Source organism: Syngnathoides biaculeatus, chromosome 5, assembly GCF_019802595.1.
Source record: "Syngnathoides biaculeatus isolate LvHL_M chromosome 5, ASM1980259v1, whole genome shotgun sequence".
In the NCBI taxonomy this organism is placed as follows: Eukaryota; Metazoa; Chordata; class Actinopteri; order Syngnathiformes; family Syngnathidae; genus Syngnathoides; species Syngnathoides biaculeatus.
In genome coordinates this window covers 5,239,585-5,264,775 of record NC_084644.1, presented here as the reverse complement: position 1 = coordinate 5,264,775, position 25,191 = coordinate 5,239,585, and the positions used below count along the sequence as shown (strand labels likewise).

Genomic DNA, 25,191 nt, shown 5'->3' with positions numbered 1-25,191 from the left:
CGCTAATAAATATCGGGAAGGCTTTCCCGTACAGACAGCACTCAACTGCCTTCTCTCAAGGATTTTGCAATTTTGAAAAAATAACAACATTATTGAACCATTTGCAAGGTTTACATTTTGACTTTTGAGTTTTCGTTTTAAGTAACAGATCGCCATCAAATGCAGGAGGAGCGACGTAGCGGCCATGCAATTTGCAAGGTAATACTGTAGTTCAAAGCTAGCATGCTACAACATCCCTCAGATCCAATCATCTTGATTTAGTTATCAGTATGAGAACCCCCACCCCCAATTTTCTTTTTGGTAAGATTAGATTCAACTGTAAAAGAAAAGACGGAAATGTTGTAATTATATAACGATTCTGTAATTACCAGTCCTCCCCGATTATATCCAAAAATAAGCATTCCACTTATTGGTGAGTTAAGAATGTGTATGCAGGCATTTTCCATGGACCTTTCTTAAACTTCTAGATGCTTTCAAATGCCGCTGTCGTGTTCATGACGATTACAGCAAATGCTATGAAAAGAGCCGTTCGCTGAGCACCAGAAAATTTGAATTTAATGGTTTGTTTTTTTTTTAATTCGAGTAGTTCTATCATTGCAGTACCTACACCAAGTAAAGGTAAATATGATTAATGAATAATGAAAGTTTAAAAAAAAATGACCCTTGTTAAAAGCCTGAAGGTTAAATAACAGGCTTTTATTCCAGCCAATCAATCTGTAATAACAACCATAGTCCCATTTAATTAGTATGGCAATGGCATTTCTACAATTTTATTCTAACAAGACATTGATCCCGATCGTAGGAATTCAATCATCATAAAATTAGTTATGTTTTATTAAACGCAAACATTAGCAATTAGAGATGGAGCAAATGTATTCCACTTTTGGACCTTCGGCAAAAATACACTCAGCTTTGTCATGATTAGCGTGTCAAAAACGTTTGGAAAACTCAAAGCCAGAAATGGTCTAAAGAATGCTTCCTGTTGTTGCGCAAATTTTAGGAGAGCAACATAAACATTGGAGTTTCGCTTGGGCACTTCTACTGCTGTTATCGTGAATCCACAGACCACACAAACCTCAGGATGACAAACACACAACCAGTCATTGAGGTTTCGATGAGAACAGTCCTGCGACCGCAAGAACACGAAATAGGGCGGCCTTAGGCCCGCCGCACACCAAGCGACAGAAGTGGAAAGTGGAAAAAAAAAAAAGACAGTCAGCGACCTTGTGCTGTGATTGAGCACCTCACGTCCACCGACATGCTGCAACTGAAAAACTGCAACATTGATTTGGGTTTTGAGGCTCCACATACAATCGACACAAGACAAACACTGGGCTGGACTGCAAACAGTCCATAAAAACATTCAATAGATAAACTAAATCCCCCAAAAAAATCTTCATTAAGTGGGGATAAACTGCACCTGCCACCACCCCAAGAAAAAGGATTAAAAAAAAAAATGGATATTGACAAAAATGAGGAAAATAAAACGGTGACAGGTGAATCTGCAAGCGCCGGACCGCGAGTCTCTGGTGGAGCACTGTGCTGTTATGTAGTATTTTCTTGATAATTCCTACTTTCAAAATTATACAAAATGTGATGGTGAAAAAAACTGAAGAACGAAACGTAAAGTAGAATCAATCGAATGATGATTTAAGCAAAGAACTATTTTTGAATTCAAAAATCAAGTCTCCTCGTGTTGTGAGTAGACCAACGGTTAAGAGACCAGACTTGAGTAAAACATTTTTTTCTTTATATTGTTGTCTAAGCATACTGTACATAAAAGCAGTGCCTGGTAACATGAGGAAACAAATTATAACTGTAGGGAATTATGATTTTTAAAAACGTTAGTACTTGTGGAGCAGAAATCATTCATATTATAAACAACCTTACAACACTTTAAACCGCTCATGCTCATCTTCAACTGACCCTGTCACAGGTGTATCAATATCAATAATATGTTCATTATTTTGTGGTTGGAGTTAACATTTTGACGGTTTACATAAGGTTCAGTTTAAGTCACAGGTGTCAAACTCAAGGTCCGGGGACCTGATCCGGCCCACCGCGCAATTTTATGTGGCCCGCAAAGGCAAATCAAAGGCAAGTCAACTTCGATCATTCTTGTTGAAATCTGTACCAATACTTCAATTTGTCATGTCACAAACGAAAACGTTGAGATATCACGAGATTCTTTTATTGTGTTACCAAACATGAACCATAGTGGGAAACCCCATTTCCCTTGATTCCTGTCTCCAAAACAAGTACATAAATTCGGTGTGTAAATATGATGAGGCGATTAAGGATTTGAATGGTTTCACGGTCACGAGGGCCCTCAGAGGGAAACCAGAACTACAATGCGGCCCATGGCAAAAATTTGTTCGACTCCGCTGGTTTAAGTGCTACGCTAAGGCTATTTAATTACCGGTACAACAGTCGTCGTGAACATGACCACGCTTTGTTTCCCTTACACAATGTAGAAGCTGCAATTTGGAGTCCCAAGTCCAACACGTACTACCTCCAACTACGACTCACCTCCAGTATGAATTTTTCGGCCTCGGAAGCCTTTCCGGCCGCCACGCATTGGAAAGTCGCATTCTGTCCGGCGTTGACCTCCTCGTCTCCGAGCCTGGAGAAATGCGGCGCCTTATCTAAGAACGCGGGCGGAGGAGAGAGACAAGGAAGGAAAGAATTACCTTTCGGTCACTCGCAAGGCCAGCCGGTCACAGACGACACATTCCTTATCAGGGCTCAAACACAATTTAGGTTCCTTTTCCTCGACACTGTGCTGCTTATAAAAACATCAAACATTTCATTTTTATTCAGGAGGATTTTTTTCTTTTTTTGGGGGGGGGGGGTTTCAGTGACATGTAATAATTGTTTTTATGTGCAAAAACTCAACCTTTCCATGGATGGAATGTTTTATCAATTCAAACACGAAGGAGTTTGCTGTTCCATGGGTGTACGTTTTGCTGAAAATGTAAACAAGTAAGTGTCATGTGCGTTGAAAAAAAAAAGAAAAAAAAAAAAAAGGACCTCACATACATTGTTTTCACGGTAATAACATGCATTAAAATGTCTATCTACGAGAGTGCTGCGAGCGGTTCTCTCTGAGGGAACATAAGACACTTTATATCAAGAGTAATCTATTCAGAGCAGAGTGTGGGAGAGAACGTGTGAAAGGAAAGCCACGGCGTAAGCGTCCGTCCTCCACAATTTGACTAATAATGTCCCGGCATGCTGAGCTGAGCTGCCGATGAATCGGCGTGGGAGTCACCCTCTCACCCGACTCTGTGATTAACAATAGAGCAGCGAGTAGCCGAACCAAATTGCTGCGTAAATGGCGGCCGGCGCGGGAAATCGGCTAGGAACGTGTCAACTTGTCAGTCCCGATGAGTGACAGAAAAAGACGGCGGAGCGTCGGTGTAGCCGAAGCCTTCGAGAGAGGCTCGTTCTCAACGCCGTGCTGCTCCCTCACAGATGAAGAATATGGCGGCTTGTTGATACTGTTCATGTACCATGCAGAATGGAAAAAAAAAAAAAAAAAGAGTATTTTCCTGGAGCAATTACACAGATTTATAAATAAAACTAAGGGGAAAAAAGAAACCTTGAGAGGTTGGGAGAAACCCGAAATAAGACCACCGTCGTGTCTCTTTAGAGCCATTACGTCGGTAAAAATAGCCACGTCGTACACTGCTTGTTTACACTGGTGATGGGGAAAAATTACAAAACATCAAGTAAGAGTTTTCCCACAATTCAATCATCATTCTGAGAATAAATCATGCTCCAACCGTCATTAATGAGTACAGAGTAGAAGCAGGGCAGAAATACGGCAAAGAAGAAAGACACGTTTTCTAATTTAAAGGGAAAATTGGAAGGTAGCACAACTGGCTACTGGTTTTGAGTAAAAATTCAATAATAATAATAATAATAATAATAATGATGATGAGAAAAACAGTTCTCTTCAGATGCCAATCAGGCACAGATAATTCAGATCTGAATCAATTGTGCTCCACGCTAATTGCTGCAATGCAGCTAAATCCATTAGAGTTACATTACAGTAAAGCTTCGGTTCTCCAACGTCCTCGTTTATGAACAAATCGGTTTTCGAATGAAAATTTCGAGATTTTTTTTTTGCTTCCGTTTTCAAACGAAAATCGGTGCTCGAACGCCCCGGACAAAACCCGGAAATAGCGTATTGCGCACGGCCAGACCAGCTGACCCACGACGCCCTTTGTTTTGAATTCACACGCTGCCGAAAAAACCCGGAAATAACATAACGGGCGCGGTGCCAGCAGCTTTGTTATCATACGACACGCTTTGTTCATTTCAATTCGAACGCTCCCCCCGAAAAAACACAGAAATAACATCGCGCATGGCACAAGCAGCTGACCCACCCACGACACGTTTTGGAATTGTCAATTCGAACGCCCTGCGAAAAAAAAAAAAACCCGAAATGACATAAAACGCACGGCGCAACCAGCGCACTTTTGTTATTCTGTAGAACGCAGCCTCTGTACACAGACGTGTCCCGGTACTGACTGTTGTTTTTCTTCTTATCGAGAACGACTGTATTGGCTCCAAAGAAGGCAAGTTGCTTTTTTAAAGTTATTCTGCACATTTGTTCATAAAAAAAAGTTTACAAGGCTGGGGGCCGAGTCGCTACAGTTATGGCAATGCACTCCCAGCCTAGCGTACTCGACTACTAAAGCATACATTATAAAAACATTTAAATAAAATAAATATATTTCTTAAATTATTTTATTATATAAAGTATTTAAACTATATATGTATTTCTACTATACAGTTTATTATCAGGAAAAGCTAAAAAAAATGCTTTAAAAAGCCCAATATTTTGGGCTTGGAACGCATTATTTCTTTTTCCATTCATGGTGATGGGAAACATCGATTCGGTTTTCAAACAAATCACTTCTCGAACCGTTTTCTGGAACAGATTGTGGTCGAGAACCGAGGCATAACTTTACTGTTCTATTTGGAATGGCAGCTCAATATGCTGGATCTGCTTGATCGTTCCACGAGATGGCCCCAATGACATCCATCCATTGTCTTAGCTGCTCATCCTCATGAGGGTCGCGGCGAGTGCCGGAGCCTATCCCAGCTGTCAACATGCAGGAGGGAGGATAGACCCTGAACTGGTTTCCAGCCAATTGCAGGGAACATAGAGACCGACAACAGCCGCACTCACAGTCACACCTATTGACAATTTAGGGTGTCCAATTAAGGTTGCATGTTTTTGGGACGTGGGAGAAAATCGGAGTGCTCGGAGAACACCCACGCAGGCTGGGGGCCGAGTCGCTACGGATACGGCAGCCCCAGACGTAGAACAGATGACATTTCTACGTCGGCTTTATACCCGTCTCTCTTGAAACTTTTTTTTTTTTTTTTTTTTCGTAAACCGACGCGTTAACTGGCTCATTTGTAAAGCAACCTTTCGTGGCATCTTTGTACGGTGGTATGCCGTGAGATTTTTTCCAAGGTAAAATGTCTGCTTTCCCTCAATAAAGGGTTGGGAAACACTGGTGAATATGATTACAAAATAATAACAATGAGTTGGAAATGATGCAAAGTCAGCTGAACAAAAATAAGCAACGCGAATACTCTGTGTGAAAACTTTTTGAATAGTAACGCTCGGAAGAGACCGAACTCCCCAGTGAACTCGACGGGCTATTCAACCCCCCCCCCCACTCGTGACTTTTCCCTCGTACTTCATCTTCTTCTTCTCTCACTCGCACTGTGGAGGCTGCCAAATCCTGCCAACTGGACGCCGGCCACGTTGTGAGGCGTGCGCAGGTCTTGATGAGATTCTTAACTGTTTAATTGCCACAGTGGGAGCCTTCAAAAGACCATCTGTGGTCGCGCGAAGGAACGAGGCAGGGGGACTCCAGTCGTAGCGTGCAGAGAGTGTAAACAAACCTGCTTTTTTTTCCCCACACAAGTGGACACCAGCGTCGGTTTATCAGGATTGTAAATAATAACGAGCAATAACTGCATCTTCGAACATAAATCTTTCAGAGCAGTGCGCCCCGAAGCCGACAACAACTCTCACATCCTGCGGTCGGGAGTGACACACGATGACCCCGAGAGACGGGAAGGGCTCAAGGCTCCGAGTCAATGTTTTACACAAAGCCGCCGCGGGCTGAACCCGGGTGGCGCCTTCACTTTCTCACCTCGGGCGCAAAAAAGCCACTCGGCGTGAGGAGACGAGATTTGGGGGAAGAATAAAAAAAAAATAATAATAATAATAAATCCTACAAAGGCTTTGAAAAAAGATGGATGACGACTTCAAGCTTTCAACACTGACAACCAAACAAGAGATCATGAAAGTGAAGGTCTCTCACCGTCACATGAGGCCTTCAAAATGTTTTAATAGCAGCCGTTGTTGCAGAATCCCTCGGGATACCCGGGATGATCAACCGTGACTTTTCTTCATCTTATTTATGTTTCACGGTGCTTTGAAGTACATTCAAGCCATTAAATCTTTTCTTTTCCTATTTTTTTTTTTTTTCAAGTCTGTGTCTGCAACTTCTTCTTGTCAGCGGTCTCACTTACAGCAGGGATAGTTGAGGACCATGATGTCATCGATGGCAAGGTATCCTTGCCGCGCCTCGGAAACCGTCGCCTCGATCAGCACCTGCAACAATAAAAAAAAAAAAAAAACACAATCAGCGGGTTTTAATAACACCCGAGGCATCTTTTACGTAGCGTGACGGCCATTTTCGACATAAAAAAAACCAAAAACGACGGTAATACGGCACCGCGTTCTCCGTTGCCCCCTTTTCGTCGTGGTGGCGTCGGCATTAATTACAAGCCACGCCGTTAAAACTTTGTCGTGCATCTGTTGACCCCACACGAGCCAGCAGATAAAAAAAAAAAAAAGAGGAGCAAACAAGCCAGAAAGCAGAGATGGATATGTTTTGGCCGATTCCGCAGGGCCAGGGGAAATAATAGCTTTATCAGCAGGCGCACAATGTGGCGCATGAGTCATTTTACATCCCAAATAAAAGCCGCTATGAAGCCATAACAGCACACAGTACAGCTGCACAGGGGCGCCAGACGCAAGGGAGGACGGCGCGTTCGTACCGTCCCTATCAAACAATAAGCCGTGCGAAACCCAATCAATATCGAATCACCATCCTCAATAATAGAGTTATGATACAAGGGTGATCTTTGTTTTCCCCGCGCCAAGGACGGGGCTCCATCCACGCGTCAGATCGAAAGGGAAGACTTTTGAGTTATCGTTTTTCATAATCCTCCGAGCGAACGATTACAACGCGGCGGAGTGTCGCCGGCTTCTGACTTTTACTGCGGCCTCACACACCCGACCAACGTATCCTCCCATATAACTTCATACGTGCGAGGTGCCCGCTAAAAAACGGGTCATAAAGCAGAGCCCAATCTGCTCGGGGGGGGTGGGGGGGGTAACAAAAGCTTCAAAGGGCGCTAATGAATTTCACTGCCGTGGACGCGTTCTGGATCACTCTCAGGGGGAAATGATGACACAATTTCAAACTCATTGGATCGAGCTTGAAAATTCATTCTCAACCTTGAAAAATTGCACTCAAAACAGCAAAAATGTGAATATTTGAACATTTTTTTGAAAAATTGAGTTTGTCGGAATCCAACAGGAATCTCGATGCATCTGGAAGGGAAATCCCGACAATCCAAAGCATACCACATCCGCTATCCGGGGTAAGACCTTTTACCCGCGCGAATCCAGTTGCAATCTCGAACTGCTCATCGGTGACCACCGGCAAAAATTTGTAATTTATCAGTATCGAAATTGCCCATAGGTGTGAAAGGCTTCAGCATGCCCGCAACCAGAGTGGAGCTGACCGGTGCACAAAATGGATGGAGTATGTAAGCATCAAAATTTTGAAACTTTTTTTTATTTTAGAAAAAAGAAAAACAATTACCTCCATCACACTTTACATTAAAGTGTATTGTATAATAATTTCAGGAATGAACTGGTAATACACAAAATATCATGGGGAAAGGCTCCAAAAGGAGCTTGTAATTGGCACAAAAAAAATTAATTTTATAGTGTGTATGCAGGGTCCAAAGTCATTTATCCATCCATCAATCCATCCATTTTCTTGCCCGCCTATCCTCACAAGGGTCGCGGGGACTGCTGGGGCCGATCCCGGCTGTCAACGGGCAGGACGCGGGGTACACCCTGAACTGGTTGCCAGCCAATCGCAGACGAACAACTATTCTCCCTTTGGTCCTGGACCTTTGGGTATCTCGAGGCCACCACTTTCATACACTTTTGAGCTTAGAGTCATCCATTTTGTCAGCCGCTTAACCTCACGAGGGTCGCGGGGAGGCCTGGAGGCTATCCCAGCTGTCAACGGGCACCCTGAACTGGTTGCCAGCCAATCACAGGCCACATCGAGACAGACAGCCGCACTCACAATCACACCTAGGGGCAATTTAGAGTGTCCAATTATTGTTGCATGTTTTTTGGGATGTGGGAGGAAACCGGAGTGCCCGAAGGAAACCCACGCAGACACGGCGAGAACATGCAAACTCCACACAGGCGGGGCCGGGATCGAACCCAGGACCTCAGAACTGTGAGGCCAATGCTTTAACAGCTGATCCAACGTGCCGCCCCAAAGTCAATTATTTAATTTTTTAAAATGTTTTAGATTTTATTCACGTTTAGTTTCCATTTGTTTTTTTTTAGATTTGAGCTTGTTCTGCTATCGGAGGTCCTCAACAAGAAAAGTTTCACAGCGGATATGATTTGCATTATTTTTGTTTTCATCTCATTTTCAACGTTCTCTTTCTCAGTGCACATACACATTTTGAAAGTCAACATGCTTTCACAATTCGAATTAGCTTTGCAAACCTCTGTATCGCGCTATCACGCTGACGTCAACATTAGCCCGAAACCGAGGAAAAATGAAAAGTTGACAACGTCTAAAGCGCAGCAATATGAGATTGATTTGTTTGGAAACTTTCGCCTCGGTCCTTTTTAGCCATTAGGAAAGAGGTTTGGTTATTAAACAGGAAATGCAACGTGCATTTGTTTCAATGGGGCAACCGCCAAATTGTTATTCAAAGCCACTTTGCCGGAGAAATGCTTCCGTCTGCCAGTGTTTCATTCTAACGACTTGATCATCGACCGAGAAACCAAAAATGACTGATCTGAATTTTTTCGGAACACATTAGCGGTCAACTGGGCTCTATTGTTGGCGTTCTGGAGAAGTTGCAGTGCATACACGACGTAAAAGAAGTCTTCAAGCCCCTTCCACACAAAAGACCTGCCACAGATGTATTACTCACTAAATACGATAGATGGAAAAGGTCATGTGTCAAAGTCAATCTGCTCAAGCAGAAAATGCCAAGGGTTAGAAGACAGTGTAGCGAATACAGGCTTTTAAAATTTAAAAAAAAAAAAAACCTTCCATTTGTATTTACTGAAGGGAATTTTCGTAGCCGCAGGCTCAGGATGGCGAAAGATTTTCCGACTCAACTGACTAATCTTTGAGAGCAACTTTTGAAACTTAAGGGTCAACAAGTCAAGGTTACTGTGATGGGAGCCGTCCTCTAAAAAGCAACACGTATTAAAGACCAAGAATTCATCCATCCGTCCATTTTCTTCACCGCTTATCCTCACGAGGGTCGCGGGGAGCGCTGGAGCCTATCCAAGCTGTCACCGGGCAGGAAGCGGGGTACACCCTGAACTGGTTGACAGCCAATCGCAGGCCACAAAGAGACAAACAGCCGCACTCGCAATGACACCTAGGGGCAATTTAGACCGTCCAATTAATGTTTCGTGTTTTTTGGGATGTGGGAGGAGAAACCCCACGCAGGCACGGGGAGAATATTCAAACGAAACGTGATCGAATCCTGCTCCTCAGAAATGTGAGGCCAATGCTTTACCGGGTGATCCACCGTGCCACCCACCAAGAAATCAATGTTTTATTAAAAAACAAAAACAAAAAAAAAAAAAAAAAACCTTTCATTAACAGGCAGCCTCGCCTTTTAATAGATGTCGCGCCTCTCTTAGTCCCCAAGTGCATCATCCACTTTTGTCCTGGTTTGTTGTTGTAATTACATTTCCTATTATCGGGCTTCCAAAATTCCCCACAATTCGGAATGAATGCTGCAACTCCCTCAACTCAACTGTATTTATTAAAACACTTGGAAAAACACCCACAGCTGTTCGCAGATAAATATCAAATATATGAAACGATTCAAACATCAAAAATGTAAAAACTGCAGAGTCACGGTGTCACCGTTCTGCTGTCATACATTTTCCCGATACAAACCTACATATCTAAACGACATGTTTGTGATCGGAAATGGAAGTAGCACCATCAAAAATGGGGACTTGTGTCTTGTAAATCATAAAAAGTTTGAAGCGTTTTAACCACGGAGGGAACCTGGATAGCATCCCTAAATATTTGATGGGAAGATTCTCATGGCAGTCCAAACGAATGTCAACAAAAAAGATGGAAAACTGTGCATGTAATCCCTCCTGATCTTGTGGTCACATTTTTCAAGGTGACCTTCACATTTCCCTGAAAAATAGCCACCAAAAATCAATAATACGTAGCGCAAAGGGAGAGAGACGACTGTGTGAAGGTGCAGACGACAAATAGACGTAGAGGTGGTATAATGTTCAATAGTATGACATTCAGTCGTCTGGAATTGATCGTTGGTAAGCAGGTCTTCGAGCAATCTAGAAAAAAAACGAGTGAATTACTTGGCGGCGTCCAACAGCAAAACCTCGACTTATACGTGAATTCATTTACAAGTTGTTGTTTTTGTTGTTGAGAAAAAAAGCTTTGGCGCGGAGTTGTGAGCGAAAACTTCAGTTAGCGCCAGCTGTGTGGGCAGCTAACGCCACAACAAGTAGCAGTTTTGCCAGAGAGTGAAAAAGCCATCCAAAAAATGAGATCCAGATGTTTATTGGCACCCCAAATTGAAGTTTAATTGAGGACTAAACATAAAACAAAGAAAATTACATCGTGTATATTTGACCAGATCACATTAAAATTGTCTTATCAAAGTCCAGGAGCTTAATTATAAAAAAAGATTGCAAAAGGCCATGGACGTGGTAACAAAATCCGAAGCAATTTCGTAAGAAAAAAACAAAAAAACTTGGATTTGAACACAAACGTTAGCAACACTTGCATATCACAACACTCACAGACATATTCTTTATCCTCTGCAAAAACGACCAATATTGAAGCTTAGTTGAAATAGTTAAGCCTTCTTCCGTTTCATCATCAAATCCAGATTTAATATGTCGGCATTGTACTGCATCCCATGGCCGAGGCGCGCGCACAAGAATAAGCAGCACAATGTCAATTGCATTCGGGTGATGGACAAACTAATTATTTACCTTCCATTAAATAATGTTATGAGTGTATCTTCATGATAAAGTAAAAATACTGAAGCATGCTATTCTATTTTTCTTCTTATAAATACGTTACAGTACAGGGAGTCCTCGGTCTCCGACTGAGGTCCGTTCCTACTGTAGCGACTTAACTGGAATTTCGAATTAAGTCGGATTCCACCATTAAAGTAAGAATTTCCATCAAAATACTTTGGATAAAAAACAAATACATTGAAATAAACAAGATGATTACTGCATTAGATGCTGAGAGGTGGGTGGAGAAGAAGAAGAAGAAGAAGAAGAAGAAGGGGAGGCTGCGCTTAGCTATCGCGAAGGAACCTGGTCCTCAGTCCTCTCCATCTCGACAAGTACCAAAGAACCTTGTTTTGTGATCTTTGTATCCGACATAGGAACGGAACCATTCCCACGCGCTAAAATACGGACTTTGTCTTTCGTAATTGTCACCACGGTCGACGGACCGAAGCCTCGTTTTATGATCTTGAGCTTCGTTTCCATGGTAATGGATTTTCTTTTGGCTGCAAGATGCATTTCGAAAAGACGCAGCTTTCTTCTTTGGGGCGATAATGACTAAAAAGAGGGCGAAACCGGACGAGCATTAGCCAGACAAAATGGCGGACGGAGGCGGCCGTTGTCAAGCGGAAACGTCTTGGGGGGAAACCGTCTTAACCCGAATCTGAATGTTTTCGACAAACACTAACTGAAATAACTTGAGTGTTCTTTTTCTCTATTCTCTAAAAAAAAAAGCTATGAGGATAAGTTGCATCATTGACCCACAATAGCCAGGAACTCTTCACACGAGCTAAAAAAAGGAAACTGAAAAGTTGCAAAAGTGAATTTTCCAGGGAGGCAAGAAGTGGCGCCCTTTCCACCTGCGCTTCACACGAGTACTTTGCTTGTTTAATGAGAGGATATATCGGAAATATAAAATGATTGCACTGAAGAGGGCGAGAACTTCAAAAGTTACGCAAGCTGCCGTGAAAGTGCAGCGGAAACTCGCTGGCCTCTAAACCAGGACTTGATAACATTTTTCCTTTTCAGGGGCCCTGAAATATTACAAAGAGCCACGCTGCATTTTACACGACATAACGACTACAAGTGGAATGAAGTTTGGGGCGCTTCTTAATACTCTTACTCTGGCTTTTATTTGATATCAGCGTTGGTCCGGATCAAATGGGCTTATTTGGCCGCTTTTCAAAACCAAGCCATCTGTTTTTCGTTGTACTCAATGATTTCTTTCTTGTTTTGATTGACACTGATAATATACAATAAATGCAATACATTATATCCAATATGCATTATGGTTTGTCATTTGCTGTCGTGGAAAACTTGAACGCAACAGAGAAAGCTGTAATTACTTGGACCACGTAACCTGTATTATATTGTTATTGTATTGTCTGATACACGGTTTTATCCCTCAAGGAGAAATTGAACCCACATATTTGTGTTGTACACACACATGCAGCCATTCCAAAAGCGATGTCAGAGTAAGCCGAACAGCGCCACACCTCTCGAGTCAAACGGTGGTCCGGCGGATCTGGACGGGAGACGAGGCACCCTACAGAGAACAGGTCCAGAAGATCGCAACCTGGTGCACAGACAACAATCTGGCTGTGAAAAATAAAGGAGCTCATTGTGGACTTCAGGATGAACAGAACTGAAGCGGTTCTGATCTTCATCAACGGAGAGTCCCCACATTCAGGTTCCTAGGAGTCCCGATTTCAAAGGACCTCTCCAGGACACAAAACATCTTAGCGGTCATCAAGAAGGTTGCAACAGCGTCTCCACTTCCTGAGAAGCCTCAGGACAAACGGACCTGGACACAAAGTTGCAGCTAGCCTTTTACCGCTCATCTACGGAAAGCCAGCTGACATCATGTGCATCCATTTGGTTCGGAAATTGAACTGGGGCAGAAAGTGCCAACTTCAGAGGATCGTTGGCTGCCCTCACCCATCTCTGGCAGACGTCTTGGTGCCTCAGCAGTGCTCGGAACATTATTAAGGAGACTGTCAACTGTTTGAGCTCCTGCTATTTGGAAAGCCTTACAGATGCGCAAAAGCAACAGGAAAAACCAACAGACTAAGGAACTGGTTTTTTTCCCCCAGAGAGCCTTCACCACCTTGAACTCTCATCTTTCCTCTATTCATGCAAAAGCACGCAGATTTCAATATCCTCAGCAATCCTTTTTATGAATCCCATTTTACACATGTATTTTCATTCATTTGTATTTACTTTTGCTTTTATGTATGCACCGACGCAAGGCGGGTTCTCCAATTTCATTGTACACTTTCATATCTTCTTCTTCTCCTTTCGGCTTGTCCCGTTAGGGGTCGCTGCAGCGTGTCTCGTGGATGTTCCTCTCTAACACACGCTGTCCTCATGTCTTCCCTGACAACAACCTTTTCTTTGGTCTTCCTCTCGCTCTCTGCCCTGGTAGCTTCATCCTTACCCTCCTCCGACCAATTTCCTCGCTCTCTCGCCTCTGAACATCTCCTTAACCATCTAAGTCTGCTCTCTAGAAATTGTGTCCCCAAAACATCCAACTTTGGCCGTCCCTCTAATGAGCTCATTTCTAACCCTATCCAAGCGAGAACCTCAACATCTTCATTTCTGCCACCTCCAGTTCTGCTTCCCGTTGCCTCTTCAGCGCCACAGTCTCTAATCCGACCATCATGGCCGGCCTCGCCACTGTTTTATAAACTTTGCCCTTCATCCGAGCAGTCAGATGACAAACCAGAGACCTTCCGGCAGCTGTTCCAACCGACAGTTTCACATGATGACAAAAAAAATGGAATTCATTCATTGGCAGGTGGGTGGGCCTTTGGTCAAGGGCATCTCAACAGTAATCAGGAAGCAGACAAGCACCTCTCCAACAATTTGTCACCATTTCATTTAATATGTTTGCAGCAGGATTCGACAATGACCCTCGAAGCAAATATTGCTCACGCTGGTTACGCGACCCTAGTTACATGAACAAATCCTAGGAACAACTCTCAGTACGATCACTGCAGTTTTCCACCACTACAATACTGAGCCTTGTTATATTTGTAATGACTGATGTCACGGGGAAAGCATGGCAATACGAGGACTTTGCGAGAAAAAAAGCTGGATGGAAGATTCAAATACAACCAGGCCGGCGACTGCGAAGTACCATCTTATTTTCCTTAAAGGGGAAGTCCACTCATTGAAAATAACAGCGAGCTCCGGCAGCCTTTGTTTACGCACTTATGTCCTGTACATAGGCCGCCAAGTGCTCAGACTCCGCGTCATTCCCCTCCGAAGAACCGTCCAAATATTCAATATTATTGACAGCCACAGGTTCAAATCTGTACGGGCGTATTCCTCCGTCTTCCCGATCAACCAATAATTCCATTTCTTCATCAGATGAGGATAAATCCGAGAAATCGGCGCCGGCCATAATTGAGCCTCAGGTTGAGCACATGACGCATCACATCCGCGCACGGAGGTCATGTGACTTACCAAAATGTCAGCGACCGGGAACATTCAAAATTGTCGATATAAGCAACCTTCAATGATATCTGATGAAAATCTTTATTTTAAAGTAACAATACCAACGACATGACCTCTCTGACACATTGTTATTTTCAATGAGTGCACTTCCCCTTTAAGTGAAGTCTTACACAAACATGCAGGGGAGTTATCAGGGAGTTCTGCGTTGACACAACTAGCGTCTGTTTTGTGAAACTATACCAGTGAGAGAACCTGACCTTTTTTTGTCCTCACACTAGTACAGAGTTCAGATGATGTGCATACACTGTATTAGCGCAAAGAACTTCTTCTTCTTTTCCTTTCGGCTTGTCCCGTTTGGGGTCACCACAGCGTATCAATCTTAGATGAACGCATATTTCTTTGGCACAGTTTTACGCCGGACGCATTTAGCCGGGGAGAGAAGCTTTACAGCACCCGGTTTTCCCAGGCGGTCTCCCATCCAAGTACTACAGGCCCCGTCAAACCATGACGTTGTGGTCAGCGTTTGAGGAAACGTTGGCAGTCGCCCACGGTCGCCGGGATAGCGCCAGAAGAGCTTTGTTTGAACGCTAGTGAACGCCAATGATCGCCGGGAATCGGCGGAGAACGCCGGTCCGGAAAAAAAGTTTTGAACATGCGCAAAAGTTCCCACCGAGACCAGCGTTCAACTACGTTTAATTTTAAACGCTGCAGAACATTCAAGAACGTTCGTGGAACGTTTTACTAACGTTCGCCGAGCGTTGCACGCGTTTGGCTGGCGCGAGTCAGTCGTAACTCGAGCTCTACGTGGTTGTTACTTAACCGTTTGCTTTGCAGTGAACGACTCACTGGCGACCATTCAACGATCAGTGAAGAATCCCCTAGCGCACACAGCGTGTAACTAAAGTCAAACGAACGTCCTTTGGCGTCCATTGAGCGTCATTCGTGCGTTTCCCGAACGTCCATGCATATGGCTATATAAACCGATGCTTTGCATTCTTACTTGCAGCGCTAGTTGCTGAAGTCCGCACCCCACCTTTTGTTCGTCTAGGCGGCATGATGCTAACTGTTCAAGCTCACGAGAACAACCGAAGTGAGTATGAAATTTCCAACGTTTTCGTTCCCGTTCCACTGTAAAAATTACACGCCAGCAAAACGCTATTCTGTCGTTATTCACCCGTTTAGTCACACGCTCGACACGCTCGTTTAACGTTGCCAAATTGCCCGTCGCGCGCCAGTGACACGTTAGCACACGCTAATGGTTTTTAGGGGCATCTTTTTTGGTCGCTGTAACACGCTTCTTGTGCGTTAGACGCAGGTTAAGTCATGCGTCGGACACACGTTAAACACACGCCAGATGTGTCATCCGCGTTTGAGAACGCTGAAAAATAGAACGACTGAAATGTTCAGAGAACGTTGACCAGAACGTCATGGTGTGACGGAGCCATTACCAGGGCCAAAGCCTTTTAACTTCCGAGATCTGACGGATCTGACTTTAGTGCAAAGAACTATTCTTCTAAAACTGACTCATTTGAACATGGGATCTAAATTTTAAAAGTCAAGCGACACATCAGAAGTGTGAGGTGGCTTTCTACAACGTTTCACCGACTGTTTAAAAGTTTGGGGTAGCACATGAAATATAAATATTTCATGGGGTGTACATTAAACCAATTGAGCTGCTTTCTTCAAAGACGGTCGTGGTTTTTTTTTTTTTTTGCCCAGTCTTAAGAGACCTCCACTCCTCCTCATATTAATCATCCTCCTCTCAATTGGCAGCCATCGACGCATTGTGACTCACTAGAAGCCATAAGTGAGAAAGTCTAGGAGAGGAGATAAAGACACTTAAGAGACGACCAATTCATAACACAAAGTCAAATACTGCTCAGAGGAAACGCAAAACGCATCAGGACAAGGTCTGCACCGATACCATTTTTTCACCCCCAAATCGAGTTTGACTTTGAAATTGGCGCTCATCCCTTCTTTTGTAGAAAAGTGCGACAACGCGTGTCTTCTATTTTCGTTAATTAAGACTGCCAACGAAAGCAACTGTAACATTTTCACAGTGTGAATTACTGTGCTATAAATGTTTTACCGCCTACCCGCGACACCCACAAAGCGGCCCGATGGCACGCTTTTGTGCCCCGACCCCGCCGGTTGCATTTTTAACTGGTGCTTTCCGGGCGGTGCTGCCGCAACTCCCCCCCACCCCCCTCCCCCACGAGCCCCCCACTTTTGTCACTGCCTGAGGAGTTCATCATCCAATTTACAGAGCATAATTTGCAGCCACCTAAAAGTGTTGTCATCCGTGTCTTTAAAATATCTTCCCACACACACACAGCTGACATAACGACTATTTAGAGTGCCTGCCTAACACTTCTGGGGATCGGGGTTCAAATTCTGGCCCCGCCTGTGTGGAGTTTGCATCTTCCCCCCCGTGCCTGCGTGGGTTTTCTCCAGGCACTCTGGTTTCCTCCCAAATCCCCAAAACATGCGTTACATGAAGACTTTAAATTGCCCGTAGGTGTGATTGTGTTGTTTATTTCTAAGTGCCCTGCGATTGGCTGGTAACCAATTCAGGGTGTACCCCGCCTCCTGCCCAAAGATAGCTCGGATAGGCTCCAGCGCTCCCTTGTGAGGATAAGCAGCTCATAAAATGGATGACTACAGCTCAGCGCAGCACCCACTCGGGCGATCTTCAACAAGACACTCGACACTGTTGAACCGACTCGCTGTCAAATTTCCAACATAACAGCAACAGATATTGAAGTATTTAATGAGGTTATCGCAAAGATGGAATGATTCACACCGCGCAAAGATAAATTAAGCAGCGTATGTACAATTATTATCGTGAAAATGAGATGCAGAGCGCTTTCACTGACACGTTATTAGTTGTTTGTGAAGCTCCAAAAGTCTGAGTGGAGGAGCCTCTGATGAGCCGGTTGGCAAACACCTTCATACTCGCACAAATCCCCCAAATTATAATCATAGGAGAATGTTTTATTATTCATGTTCATTTTTAATTGCTGGAAAAAAAATCAGCTCTTCTTCTGCCATCTAACTTTAATACAGCGCAGATATTTTGTGTGCAAACAAATACATTGGAAAAAAAAATACGATCAATAAATGATTACTTGATTGTAATTTTCTCTATCATCGTCATGGAAATTTTGCAAAACACGCAGTAAGGCATGAATACTTTTATAAGCATATCGGGGGATTTGTGTCTTGTTTTTGACCTACTGCTGTTGTGAAAAACAACAAATCTGATGAGACCTGCGCAGGTTCATTAAGGGAAGATGCATGTTTCATCAGTGTCAAAATGGCAGCCGTGGAAAATGCAAACTATCCGTCCAAGGCGTATGTCGCCCCCCCCCTGAATAATGTACATTTAACCACGCATATGAGCAATTGATATCATATATCGGTCCGGTCCTATGATTGAATCAGGCTTTGTCCATTCTGTCGTGGAAGGCTGCAAAGGCTCGAGATTGCTCTGAAAGGGAGACGCCGTTAAAATAACAGACGGATGAATATTAATCTGATCCCTTTTCATCCCGGCAGAGCAGCTCACGTAAACATACGCGCGTCAATAGCGTCTGATTGGCCGGATAAATGGCGTCTCCCATTTCCAGACAGTAACTTGGATCTTCTCATTTATTCTCCATGAAACATAATCAGCGTATTCTGCAAAATGTTGAACTTGGCCTTTAATAACACATTTGAGCCTCATCTGAGACGCTGTCCTTATGAATTGCCCTTTTTTCACACGACAGGGACTTCCCGTTGAAAAATAACGGAATTTCTGAGCGGACATTTTGAGGAAATCATCGCACGGTTTGTTGCCGTCTGTCAGCGACACCTCTGAGGCCGTGGGATGGGAAAGAGTCGCTCTAAATCTTAGCCCCTGTTTGTACAAGGAACGATTATCTCCATCCAAAGTAAAGGTCAGTTCTTGCGGAAGTTCTCCACAATTCAATTAAATCCTAGCCACGCGAACTGCACGCGACTCAGCTTAATTGCTTTTTGACTTTGCAGAAAAATGAAATTGAAATCAAAAGACGGATATGTTTCTCAAAGCACTTGACAAACCATCTGTAAACCAAGGGGAAAATCTGTTGCGCAAATTAAATGCCGGACAATATATCAATACTTCAAATCGGCAACGTCGCACGGTGAGCATTATTGCAGCTGGTTGTAATCAGGCCCGATGGTAAAAATAAACGATTGAATTCACTTTTGGAAACTTTTTGCACTCTGCATACATTTTTATAGGCTTTGGGAATGATGACTTGAGATGGCAGAAGTGGCTTTGATCGGATCTTTGACCACAAAGGGAGCAAGCCCACCTTCCATATCCCGTATCTCATATGATACCCAATTTGGCGAAGTGGCGTAAGAAAGGAGTGTGATGTTGAGTTTTGTTTTTTTTAAAGCAGAAAAAGATGGAAGTCCCGTGGTCATCGTTTCGGAAAAGGGATGACGTTACGTGAAAGCCCGCCGGCTACAGGCGGTGTGGACAATTCCCCGCGAAACATCGACCGCCGAAGTTGAGTCAGACTTTGGACATCAGTGAGCTTGAGGCAGATTCTTCAAGCGATGATTGTCCATCCGGATCATCTTGAGAGTAGCAGACCATCACCTCAGCTTGATGTATTCTTTCAAATTAGACGAGAATTTTTTCATGTCAGATGCTGGTGGTTTCGGAGCTGGCGGAAGACTACAAATCATTCTTATAGCTGAACTCTTTCAACAAGTCCATGAAATAAGTCAACAGCAAGGGAATCTCTTGCGTTTCTCAATCTGTTCCCATCGTTGTTAACGCTCCCCGTATCAGGTACCTCCATGCTGCGCCTGTTCCCGTTTTTACCGCCTTATAAAACCCCAAACTCTCCATCAATCACGATTGGAGAGGTTGAAAAAGGTAATGAACCTATTTTGACAAAGACTACAAACTATATACACTATGGCAGGGGTGCTCAATGCGTCGATCGCGAGGGAGTCTTGGTCGATCGCGGGACGGCGTACCAAAAGAGAAAATAAAAATCAGCCAATGTTCCCGCTAAACTGTGTGTGCGGGTAATTGTGCACTGCTGATGCAATATGCAGGCTCTTCGCAGATATTCAGCGTTGCGCGCAAAAAACAATTAAATAATCCAATGCAAATTGAAAGAATAACACACAGCTATTCAGTTTGTGGCATTTTGTAATGTGATCAATGAGCGAGGGATGACTGGTTGTTACATCCAATGGCACAATTCACATGCGTACTGTAAAAAAAATGAAAAGAAGAAGCCGCTGGTTTCTTTTAGGCAGCACACTGGCACCTTCTCTAACAACGAACAGCTGCTCCGCCACACTCTTAAAGACGTACACTCATAATTACAAATGTTACAGTACTTACACAGCCCATCAATGTGTTTTATAATGACAGCGTCCACCACTGCTGCTTTAGTTAGCAACACAGTCTGGGCAACATAGAAGACGACAAAGACGACAAAGACGAGCTAGACATGCTGCTGATGTTTACTTTCAATATTAATTGAGAAAGTTAAAAAAGAAATGCTTTTGTTTTAAGATGCAATGACTGTCGGAGTATGTGAATAATCGAAGAAAAAGTGGTGAAACTGGACGAGATCTTCTCTTTTCCGAGTGGGAAATGTCTGGTCTGAAGGCAAAGTAGAAAGTGCAGGATGAGATGGTGTGTAACGTTACAATTCCAAATTGGCACAGACAATAGAGGGCACAAAAAGCCAATTCCGTATTTTAAATATGGGAGGCAACATAACATTAACCTTAAAACGGTTTGGGAGCATCATAATTATCATTCTTTGGTAGCTTGCAAGAGGCAGGCTGCTTAAAAAGTAGATCTTGGGGTAAAAAAAAAAAGTCTGGGCACCCCTGCACTATGGCTATATTAGAAAGGAGCATGTAAAAAACGTTACCAGAAAATACAATATTCAAGTACTTTTATCATATTTATACTTTGTTACTTCCACCACTCCCCATAGGTGGGAACACTTGCAAAAAGTCGCTAAGACCAGAACTTGACCTGATCCCCCAACATCAATCGGAGCATGCGGCAAAACGATGGAATTAGTTCAAATTTATGTCATAGGTAAAAACGAAACAAGAAAGATCACCGTCGTCGTCCTTACCTGATATTCGTTGGGCCAGAAGGTGCTGACAGCCAGCTCCACCTGATGCCACTGCTTGCCTTGAGATCCCGACGTGTTCCACACGGGCTTGCCCAGCGGCCCGCCATTGACACGCACGTACGCCTTCAGGGCCCCCGGACTGTGGCCGTCGCGGCTGTACAGGAAGTAGCTGAACTGCACGCAGTGCGTGTCGTTCTCGCTGAGGCTCTGCAGCAGCAGCTGAGCGCAGTGGCCGGCTTCGTGCTGCGAGGAGTTCACTAACATATAGGATCCTGAAACGAGGAGTGGGGGGCGGGGGGGGGAGAGAGAGAGAAAATATTAGCATGAAACTCAAAAGACCAAATGCCAAAGACAAAATGTCACACAATCTGTATGATATGGAATTCAACCAAATCTTCTTCTTCTTTTTTTCCACCAAATATTTGGTAAAAAATAAAATAAAATAATAATCTGGATATAGTACAGTAGTTGTAAAGTATCATATCATCAAAAGTGAGCAGAATTAACTCTCTTTGGCTTTTCATAGCTTTATTGTGACACTTAGCTGAAATGAAAGATCATAACATCCGAATTAAATAGGAATGGAATGAGTCAAAATCCAAACACCGCTCAGCCCAAAATGTGCACTGAAACATACTAATAGAACGTAATGTCATTATTTATGACTAAAAGGAACATTTTCTTTGTTTTTTTTTTAAGTACGCCATTATACATAGTTCACGGCTGTAATATTGTTTATGATTATTGCAACCCTGTCTACCCCAAACTTGCAGTTCAGTACCTGCGGATTCACAGACTGGTGAGGAACCAATCCCGAAAATGATTTTGGCCACTTAATCCAAACTTTTTCAAGTAATTTGAGGGTGAAGATTTATTTATTTATTGATTGATTTTTTTGTTAATGCAAATATAATGGCCACCAATTCTACTTTTTTTGCAGTACAACAATTTTTTTTCGGGCCTGTCCATGTGGTATATGGCACTGCTCCTCGTGCACATCCTGAAGCAAATTTATCTGTATTCTAAATCCTTAACAGAAACCTGTTCAAGTAGATTAGTGAGTGCCCATTGTCAAAATGTTGAAGTTTTTGGTTTCTTCTTCTTCTTCTTTTCCTTTCGGCTTGTCGCCACCGCGTGTCATCTTTTTCCATCCAAGCCTATCTCGTGCATCTTCCTCTCGAACACCCACAGAGCTCACGTCTTCCCTCAAAACATCCATCAACCTTTTCTTTGGTCTTCCTCTCCCTCGTTTGCCTGGCAGCTCCATCCTCAGCACCCTTCTACCATCAATACTCACTCTATCGCCTCTGGACATGTCCAAACCATCTAAGTCTGCCCTCTCGAACCTTGTCTCCAAAACATCCAAATTTGGATGTTCCTCTAATGAGCTCATTTCTAATCCTATCCAAGCGAGAACCTCAACATCTTCATTTCTGCCACCTCCCAGTTCTGCTTCCTGTCGTTTCTTCAGCGCCACAGTCTCTAATCCAGTCCATCATGGCTGACCTCGCCACTGTTTTACAGCCTTTGCCCTTCATCCTGGCGGAGACTCTTCAGTCACATAGAACACCAGACACCTTCCGCTAGCTTTTCCATCCCCGCTTGGATCTGTTTCTTCACTTCCTTACCACGCTCTCCATTGCTCTGTATTGTTGACCCCAAGTATTTGAAGTTGTCCACCCTCGCCATCTCCCTGGAGTTTCACTCTTCCTCCTCCGCCCCTCACATTCATGCACACATATTGAAGTATTTTGTTTCTCTAATAGTTATACAGTATACAAATCTTACACAGACTGGCTTTAATGCTACGCGATGTTATATTAATAATGTGTTCACTTCCTAGTCATTGCAGCCTTGATTGCAATATTCATGAATACAATTAATTCGTTATGTGTGTTCTTCGACACTTCATAAAGAGAAACTCGTAAGAGGCTTAGCTTTTATGCCATCCAAATAAAATCTCACACTGCGTCTTGCCTCTCTCCAAACAGCTTTTTCAAACTGATTTGCAGATAACTGCTGGGAGTTTGTCCGCAACGCTGCAGAGATTTGTGTTAAGCAGACACTTTGTGAACTCGGGGCGCACGTATCACAAAGGATTAAATCTGCTTTTAACCATTTTTAGCTGTTCAAATCCACATGACGAAAAGATAAACAAAAGTCCTCATTCAAGTCACAACTATGCATGTCGGCCCTTAATAATGGCAAGGGGGGAGAAAAAAAAAAAAAAAAAGATATGAAAGTTCCTACTGGCTAAGGAAGTTGTTTGTGTCAACTGTAGAAAGAACATGTCTGCTGGAAAGAAAGTACAAGAAGAAACCCGATAGTACCCTCCCCGAAGCAGGATAACACAACCCCCAGCGCCCTTTTCGAGCATCTGTCCTGCCTTCATTTTCTGTCCGTTAACATGATTAGCACAACAATGCAGGAGACCTTGCTGTGTACTCGCATAATCAAGCCTGTCGTCATTGTACTCCGTTCTCGGTCACTCATTGTCCTCGGAGACCGCAGTCGAACGCTGGCGCCAGGTGGCCCGAAGACCGTTATTTCCTACTCAGAGGAACTGTAATAGCGAGTGAATGCTGATGAGCTCCCCAAAAAGTAATTACAGGGGAACTAAAGCCCACCCCCGTCGCCCCTCAAAATGTTTTTGCAAGAATACCTTGTAAACAAGCAATGGTGTAGTGGTACACACGCCAGATTTTGGTGCGGGCAGCGTGGGATCGATTTCCGCTCAGCGATGGTGTCGAAATGTGCCCTGTGACTGACTGGCGACCAGTTCAAGGTCGCCCGAAATCAGATGTGACTCCCACGGCCCTTGTGAGAATAAGCGGCTTGGAAAATGGATGGATGGACGTTTGAAAAGTAATCTGCCAACTGGGGCGGACGGCAAAACAGCATATTTACAATTTTATACAGATTAAGAAACTGAACGTGCAATACAAAACTGGTAAAAAAATAATAATAATAATAATAATACAATAAAATATAATCTTGCTTTGAGGCAGCAGCTGCTTACAATTCTCTCAATTAGTCACTTTGAAGTTTCACTATTCAGTGGTCAACTTATTACATGTACATTTGTACCTCAGATCAGGGCTGGCCAGACTTATTTACCCCAAGGTTTACTTTTTAAGCAGCCAGCCTCTCGCGAGCTACCGACAACGGACGGGGGTGGATGATGTTCCCAAACCACTTCAAGGTTAATGTTATGTTGCCTCCTATATTTAAAATACAGAATTGGCATTTTGTGCACTCTATTGTCTGTGCTTTCACCCTGGATCAGGCTGTGCCAAGGTGGAATTTTAAAATGACACACCATCTCATCCTGGACTTTGTACTTTGCCTTCAAACCAGACCTTTCCCAAAATCTCATCTAGTTTAACCACTTTTTCTTCAATTATTCACATATTCCGACAGCATCTTGCATCTTAAAACAACAGCTAATTTCTTCTTTAACTTCCTCCATTAATATCAAAAGTAAAGATAAGCAGCATGTCTAGCTCGTCTTTGCTCTACTTCACCCAGACTGTGTTGCTAACTAAAGCAGCGGTGGTGGGCGCTGGCATTATAAAACACATTGATGGGCTCTGTAAGTACTGTAATATTTGTAATTATGAGTGTACGTCGTCAAGAGTGGGGAGTGGGGTGAAAGTTCCATGTGCTGCCTAAAAGAAACCAGTGGCTTCTTTTTTTTTTAACAGTACGTATGTCATCCCTCACTCATTGAATCACATTATAAAATGCCACCAACTGAATAGCTTTATGTTACACTTTCAATTTGCATTGCATTATTATTTTTTCTTTAGCGCGCAGTTTAGAGGTAACATTGGCTTAGGTCTTTTTTTTTTTTTTTTTTGGCACGCCATCCCGCGATCGACCAAGACTGCCTCGCGATGGACGTATTGAGCACCCCTGCCTTAGATGTTCCACAATATGAATACTAAATCTCATGCTTTTTAGACATACTTCCCTGTCTTTTAGGCAAAAATTAACCCTTGTTTTAAGTAAGTAGACTTCACCGGCAACAGCCGCTACTGAGAAACTATTAATTATCCATTTAGGTGCACAAGGCAAACATCGACTTTATGTTCGCGCAACGGGATTGAGATTCACAACCCATCACCCCCAAGCTGTAAAGAAAGTTAAACAGGGGGCCACGGACAAGTAGGGATGGTCGTTATCTTG

At 43.4% G+C, this 25,191-nt stretch overlaps 1 protein-coding gene across 2 annotated transcripts in view; it reads right to left on the bottom strand.

The window, feature by feature from the left end:
* ptprub (protein tyrosine phosphatase receptor type Ub) overlaps window positions 1-25,191 on the bottom strand; it is a 237,349-nt gene that overhangs the window by 98,844 nt on the left and 113,314 nt on the right. For both annotated transcript variants that reach the window (XM_061819017.1, XM_061819018.1), the window contains exons 3-5: window positions 21,004-21,275; window positions 6,565-6,646; window positions 2,530-2,645 (exon numbers count right to left, since the gene is read on the bottom strand). In XM_061819017.1, the coding sequence (XP_061675001.1) occupies window positions 2,530-2,645; window positions 6,565-6,646; window positions 21,004-21,275 (470 nt within the window). The remainder of the gene's footprint in view (window positions 1-2,529; window positions 2,646-6,564; window positions 6,647-21,003; window positions 21,276-25,191) is intronic.